The 6,875-nt window shown below is 61.9% G+C and overlaps 1 protein-coding gene across 1 annotated transcript; it reads right to left on the minus strand.

Moving 5' to 3' along the window:
• Positions 1 to 92: 92 nt before the first annotated feature.
• On the minus strand, positions 93 to 6,135 carry MYDGF (myeloid derived growth factor). Its single transcript, XM_004619418.2, has 6 exons — positions 5,918 to 6,135; positions 3,890 to 3,940; positions 2,458 to 2,519; positions 2,283 to 2,364; positions 1,279 to 1,351; positions 93 to 659 (listed from the first exon to the last, which is right to left on the minus strand). The coding sequence occupies exons 1-6, from the start codon at positions 6,089 to 6,091 to the stop codon at positions 580 to 582; spliced, it is 522 nt and encodes a 173-aa protein (XP_004619475.1). The 5' UTR covers positions 6,092 to 6,135; the 3' UTR covers positions 93 to 579.
• Between the last annotated feature and the right edge of the window lie 740 nt (positions 6,136 to 6,875).

Here is a 6,875-nt window from a genome sequence, read left to right on the forward strand (position 1 = left end):
CCCGGCCCCATGACCCAGAGCTCCTGCAAAGTGACCCGGACCCCGCCCCTGCACCCGACCCCACGCAGCGGCGTACCTCCAGCTTTCCCGGCTTTCATTATTCATTATTTATTTGTATCTATTTTTTGGGCCGCACCCGGCGACGCTCAGGGCTTGCTCCCGGCTCTGCACTCAGGGGTCACTCATGGCGGTGCTGGGGGACCCCATGGGGTGCCGGGGACAGAACCCGGGTCTGCGGAGTGCAGGGCCCGCGCCCTCCGTTGTGCTGTGGCTCTGCCCCCCAACCCGCCCCCCCCCCCCCGCTTCACTTTAGCACGGGGCACGTCCACATCTTCCAGGCTTGGCTTAAAGTGAGGCCGGGTGGGGAGGCGGGCGGCAGGCCAGGCGGGACCCTCCCTGGCCCGCCCCCTGGGCCGCGGCTTCCAGACAGGGCGGCCAGAGGAGCTGTGGGCGTGTCCCGCTGCTCGGAGGAGCCCCGGGGGTCCAGGACAGGCCTCAGCACCCACTCGGTACCGCACCGTGAGGGTCGCACCACGGGTCCAAGCTTCCCCCGCTGCCCGGCTCCGCCCCGCGGGCCGGTCACAGCTCGCTTCGCGACGCCTTGGCCACAATCACCAGCTTGGACAGCTCGGCCTTGAAGGCCCCGGGCCTGTGGGACACTGCAAGAGAAGAAACGCACTGCAGGGGCCCCCCGGGAGCGGTGCAGACCCTGATTTGTGCTCTGCGAGGAAGGGGCACAGCAGAGCCTGGGACGGGATGGAAGAAGGCAGCATGTGTGTGTGTAAGAAGCCAGCGTGTGTGTGTGTAGAAGCCAGCATGTGTGTGTGTAGTGTGTGTATATGGGAGAAGCCAGCGTGTGTGTGTGTGTGTGTGTAGTGTGTGTGTGTGTAATGTAAGAAGCCATCATGTGTGTATATATGGAAGAAGCCAGCGTGTGTGTGTGTGTAGTGTGTGTGTGTGTGTATAGTTGTGTAAGAAGCCAGTGTGTGTATATGGAAGAAGCCAGTGTGTGTGTGTGCATGTGTGCGAGCGCACGCAGGTGGGGGCAGGATGTTACCACTGCCCCCCCCACGTCCCTGCCCCCCCCACCTCCCTTGGGTTTTTCTTTTTTTCTTTTTGGGTCATACCAGCAGTGCTCTGGGGTTCCTCCTGCCTGGCTCTGAACTCAGGAATTACTCCTGGCAGAGCTTGGGGGACCTTCTGGGATGCCGGGGATCGAACCCGGGTCGTGGAAGGCAAACGTCCTCCCCCCTGTCCTGTCGCTCCAGCCCGACTTACCTGTCGTTTTGGTGACTTCAAACTCGTCACTTTTCAGGGGTATGTCGCTCCCACTCTCAAAGGCAGCTGTAGACTGAGGGGGGTAGGGGGCTCGTCAGTGGGGCTGGTGAGAAAGGGGGGCGGAGGGGGGGTGTCCTCTGCCCAGCGGCCGAAGCCCAATCCTGCTGGGGTGGTTAATCCACTCCAGAGCTTGCCAGTGCCGTAGGCCCCCCCATTTCTTGCCCCTGACGCTGTGCCCGCTCCTGGGGGGGAGGGGTCAGGGGCGGGGGGGGGGAGGCATTTCTGGGCATGAGACCACAATTCCCACAAGCCAGACCCCAGACCCCAGACTTCACAGACCCCCGTACCCCACAGACCCCCTCAGCCCCCACAGACCTGAGCAGACCCCCTAAGCCCCCCTCCTCCCCCCAAAGGTCCCCCCAAGCCCATTCCCCACAGACCCTCCCAGACCCGCAGCAGAGGCGGGGATGGGGCTGCTGAACCCCGGGTCTCCCGGCTGCCAGGCACCGGGGTTGGGTCCCCCTCAGGAATGCGGCCATCGGGGCTGCGGGGACAGGGTGGGCGCTGTGGGGGGCCCCGGCCTAAGGTCTAAGCAGGAGTCCGCTGGGGATGTGGCTGCGCCCAGACCCTGGGGGCTTCGGGGGGACACTTGGGCTCCGCGTCCCTCAGCTGCGGGGCTGCAGGAAAGGGGGTGTCCGGGACTGAGCACTGACAGCCCTGCAGGAGCTGTGGAGACGGGGGTCCCTCCCGCCGGGCTGACCCCCTCCCTGGGAGCCCAGCTTCCGGGTGCTCGGTCCGGGAGCGGAAGGAGCCCTGGAGAGGAGTGGGCAGCTGGGCGGGGCGGGGCGCGAGGCCTCCTTCCTGCCTTGCCCCGTGCCGGGTCTCAGTGCGGGGGGTCAGCCCGAGCGTCCGAGCGGAACCCCGTGTCTGTCCAGGCCCCGGGCCCCCCTCCTCGCGGCGTCCCGAGAGGCGGGCGCCCCCAGCGCCCCTGGCCGGGTACTCACGTAGGCCATGGCGTACTCGATCTCGGCGCCCTGCACCTCGGCCTGGAACTGCGTGAAGTAGAGGTAGGACTTGCCCTGAGGTCTGCACACGTGGGGGAGGGCGGGGGTGAGCAGGGGTGGGGGTGCTGGCTGTGTCCCCAACGCCCAGAACTCGCCCGCCCCTGCCCGGGCTCACCTCCAGATGGTGCAGGTGAAGTGCTGGTGGTCCTCGCTGGTGCCCAGGCTCATCTGCCACCTCTGGGGGTCGGAGGACAGAAAATCCTGAGACCCCCAATAGAACCGGGCCCCCGAGCAGCCGGCCCCACCGTCACGGCTCCGGGAGGTTGGAGCACGTGTCTTCTTGGGGGGTTTGGTTTGGGGGCTCCACCCGACTGCACTCAGGGCCGACTCCTGGCTCTGTGCTCAGGGGTCACTCCTGGCGGGGCACAGGGGACCATATGGGATGCTGGGAATCGAACCCGGGTCGGCTGCGTGCAAGGCAAATGCCCTCCCCGCTGTACTATCGCTCCAGCCCTGGCTTTTTCTTTTGTTTTTTTTTTTTTTTTTTTTTTGGTTTTTGGGTCACACCGGGCGATGCACAGGGGTTACTCCTGGCTCTGCACTCAGGAGTCACCCCTGGCGGTGCTCAGGGGACCATATGGGATGCTGGGAATTGAACCCGGGTCGGCCGTGTGCAAGGCAAACGCCCTACCCACTGTGCTATTGCTCCAGCCCCCTTGGCTTTTTCTTTTGGAGGGAGGGGGTTTGGGGGGCTTGGGGGCTATACCCGGGGATGCTCAGAGGTTCCTCCTGGTTCTGGAATCACTCAGGAATCACTCCTGGTGGTGCTTGAGGGACCATATGGGATGCCTGGGATTAAACCCGGGTCAGATGCGTGCAAGGCAAATGCCCTCCCGGCAGCACTATCTACTATTGCTCTGGTCCTAAACAGAGCAGAACTGAGAAAAAATACTAGAGGTTTGGATTTTTTTTTTTTCCTTTTTGGGTCACACCCGGTGATGCTCAGGGGTTACTCGTGGCTCTACACTCAGGAATTACTCCTGGCGGTGCTCAGGGGACCATATAGGATGTCTGGTATTGAATATGGGTTGGCTGCATGCAAGGCAAATGCCCTCCCAGCTAGACCATCACTCCGGCCCTAAGGGGCTTGTTTATTTCTGTGTGTGTGTGTGTGTGTGTGTGTGTGTGTGTGTTTTGTTTTTGATTATAACCAGCCGTGCTCAGGGCTGAGTCCTGGTTCTGGGCTCACGGATCCGTCCTGGGGGAGCTCAGGGGACCATCTGAGGTGCCAGGGATTGAATCTGGGCCAATTCATGTAAGGCAAGTGCCTTCCCCATTGGACTGTCGCTCTGGTACCCTGAAGCACCACTTTTTTTTCTTTTTTTCTTTTTGGATCACACCTGGCAATGCACAGGGGTTACTCCTGGCTCTGCACTCAGGAATTACTTCTGGCGGTGCTTGGGGGACCCTATGGGATGCTGGGAATCAAACCCGGGTCGGCCGCGTTTAAGGCCAACACCCTACCTGCTGTGCTATCCCTCCAGTCCCCCCAAGCGCCACTTCTGATGCCCTGTGAAAAGACACATAGGACACCTGTAAACACTCACCTCGTTGGTCCCGCCCTGAGAGGCGTAAGTAAACTTGCAGGTATATCTGTCCTGAAGGAGGGAAGGAGAGAAGAGGCTCCGTAAGAGGCATCCTTGGCCGGACAGAGAGCAGGGATCATGGGGCTGGCAGCCCACACACCCTCATTTCCAGGCCCCTGAGTGGTCCCTGAACACAGAGCCAGCAGTCAACCCCTGAGCACTGCTGGGTGGAGCCCAAGGCAGTCCCGAGTCCCAGAACCCAAACGCCGGCCATGCTCAGGGCTCACTCGTGGCTCTGCCCTCCCGGATCACTCCTGGCAAGGCTCAGGGGACCCTGTGGGGTGCAGGGGACCCAACCCCAGGAGCTGCAGTCAAGGCAAGTGTCTTCCTTGCTATACTCTGCTCACCCCCATCCCCCAAAGGCCCACTTTTGAGAAGTGGGGAAGGAGAGCCAGGTGCCTTTTGGCAAGGTTCCTGTTGGCCAGCTCTGCAGCCTTTTATTATATATTTTTTAATTTTAAATTTTTTTGGGGGGGAGGTCACACTCGGCAATGCTCAGGGGTGACTCCTGGCTCTACACTCAGAAATTACTCCTGGCAGTGCCGGGCACCCTATGAGATGCCCGGGATTGAATCTGGGTTGGCTGCGTGCAAGGCAAACGCCCTCCCGGCTGGACTATTGCTCTGGCCCGTCTGCAGCCTTTTAACAGCCAGGAACTGCCTGACTTGTGGGATAGGATAGGACAACTAATGAAACTTCTCCAGGCTAGGCAGGGGGGGTGGGGCGGGGGAATCATGTTCCCCCCAGCACCCACCCCGCACTCGGACCCCCAGCGCTGTGGGGGAGGTATCTGCGGTGCGGTTGGTCTGTTTCTGCGTCTGTATAATGGGTCTGATATATACAGCAATAAAGCTAGGCTAGTAAGGAGTCAGGCTAGAGAAACTCTGGGTATGGTGGCTGCGGGTGTAGACGTGGGGTCCCCCTGGACGGCCACGTTGGCGGCGGCGTGACCACGTGACTCCAACAAGCTGGACGGCGGACCGGGGCCCACTGCTTCCTGGGATGCAGGGTGGGAAAATGGGAGACCGGGTACAATACGGAAGGCAGGAAGGCCCAATCCACTTCCTCTTCCTGTTCGGCTTGGCAGCAGGACCAACCTCGGAAGGGGCCCCTCCATAGCCCCTCTTCGCCCTCCAAACCCAGAACACACCTCGCCCCCCGCCCCTGCCCCCCTGCCGGGTCATGAACCCTGTGGGTGTCTCTGTTAGAAAGGATCTGGGAGGGGTGGGGAAACAACACGCACGCGGCGCTTGTCTTCCATGTGACATGTGAGGGACTCGCAGTTCAAGTCCCTGCACTACATGGCTCCTGCCCCCACCGCCACCAGGAGTGACACCTGGGCCCGGGGTCAGCGTAGCCCCCAAACACTATCTGAGCAGGTGGTCCCAACCAACTTCCCCGGAAAAACTCCTTCCTTAGGCCCCGCCCACCAGGCTCCACCCACAGGCCGGACCCCGCCCTCACATAGTACCGCCTACTCAGCGCCTCCAAGCCCATTCAGACAGCACCCACAAACACAAGTCCTGCCGCCAGCGCCCCGCCCATCCAAGCCCACCTACAGACACAGCCCCATCCCCAGCCCCCTTAGAAACCAGAGCCCAGGAACAAAGCTTTGTCCAGTCAGCCCCACCAACTACAGGCCCCGCCCTTATAAAATCAGAGCCACGCCCGCCAATGTCCCACCCTCAGGCCCAAGTTCCGCCCCCGAGGCCCCCAGCCTGCAAATCAGAGTCCGCCCAGCCTGCCACACCCACATCCTGAGCCCCGCCCCCAGGCCCAGGTCCCTCCCCCAGAGAGTGAGGCTCTCTCGGGGCCCCACCCCCGAAGATAAGGGGCCCCCTCGGACCCCCCCCACCCTGAAGTCAGGACCCCTTCTTCCAGACGAGCCCCCAAATGCGAGTCCTTTGCCCGGCTTTGCCCCTGGAGACCCTCCTGAAGCCGCGCTGGCTCAGGCTTCCTCCGGGGCTGGCGGTGGAGAGAGACACGTACCCCCGGGCCCCCGTTCTCGGAGAAGGAGTGCACGACGCCGCCGGGCCGCACGTCGAACGCCACGGTTGTGGGCTCGGACACGGCTTCGGCCGGCCGCAGCGCCACGGCCGCCAGGAGCAGCGAGGCCCACAGGCTGGCGGCGCCGCCGCTCCGCTCTCTGCAGGGCGCCGCCATCTTTGGAGCGGATCGTTAGGGCGGAAGCGCGTAGGGCGGAGGGACGGAGCGCGACGAGGGACACGTGGGGTCCCCCTGGACGGCCACGTTGGCGGCGGCGTGACCACGTGACCCCGCCCGCCCGCCCTTTGTAGGCGGAGCCTGGGGTGGTTCTTGAAGCCGTTTCTCCAGACTCCAGGGCAAGTTAGTGGAAACGGGAGAGTTCGCCTTGGAAGTTCGGACATACAAATTGGCATGAGTGTAGTGGTAGCCCTCCCTCGAGCAAATGCCGAGTAATTGTTGGCAGCCAAGATCCCTAAGTCGAATCTGTTACAGGTGGGAGGTGGCGCCCACCAAATGAAATTCATGAATTACGTTGCAGATGACAGCTTTCCTGCCAAGTGCCGTAGGAGGCCTGGGTACAGCAGGGAGCCAGGGAACCACCTCTCTGCTTTGCCCACCTCGGCTAACCGGGGAAATGCCTGGGAGTCATAGGAATGCTAAAATCCACCCCCAGATATTTATGCGGCATGCACACCAGCGTCCCGCCAGCCCGTGAGCCGGCAGCTGAGCTGTACCTGAAGCCCACTTCATCTAGCGTGGGAGTTCTAACTCAGGCTGGACCCAAGACTTGCTCTTTGCAGGAAAAGTAGTCCCCACTTTTTTTTTGAGGGGGGTAGGGTTATTTTGTGGGTTTTTATTTTCCTTTTGGGTCATACCTGGCGATGCTCAGGAGTTATTCCTAGCTTTGCATTCAGGAATTACTCCTGGCGGTGCTCGGGGGACCACATGGGATGCTGGGAAT

The sequence above is a fragment of the Sorex araneus genome, chromosome 2 (assembly GCF_027595985.1).
Source record: "Sorex araneus isolate mSorAra2 chromosome 2, mSorAra2.pri, whole genome shotgun sequence".
NCBI lineage: Eukaryota > Metazoa > Chordata > Mammalia > Eulipotyphla > Soricidae > Sorex > Sorex araneus.

What these genes read in the sequence shown, in the direction of transcription:
- MYDGF (XM_004619418.2), bottom strand. Translation starts at nt 6,091, where the DNA reads ATGGCGGCGCCCTGCAGAGAGCGGAGCGGCGGCGCCGCCAGCCTGTGG. An exon ending in TTCACCTGCACCATCTGGAG is followed by an intron (nt 2,365 to 2,457) that starts GTGAGCCCGGGC and finishes CCACGTGTGCAG; the next exon opens with ACCTCAGGGCAAGTCCTACC. An exon ending in TCGAGTACGCCATGGCCTAC is followed by an intron (nt 1,352 to 2,282) that starts GTGAGTACCCGG and finishes TACCCCCCTCAG; the next exon opens with TCTACAGCTGCCTTTGAGAG.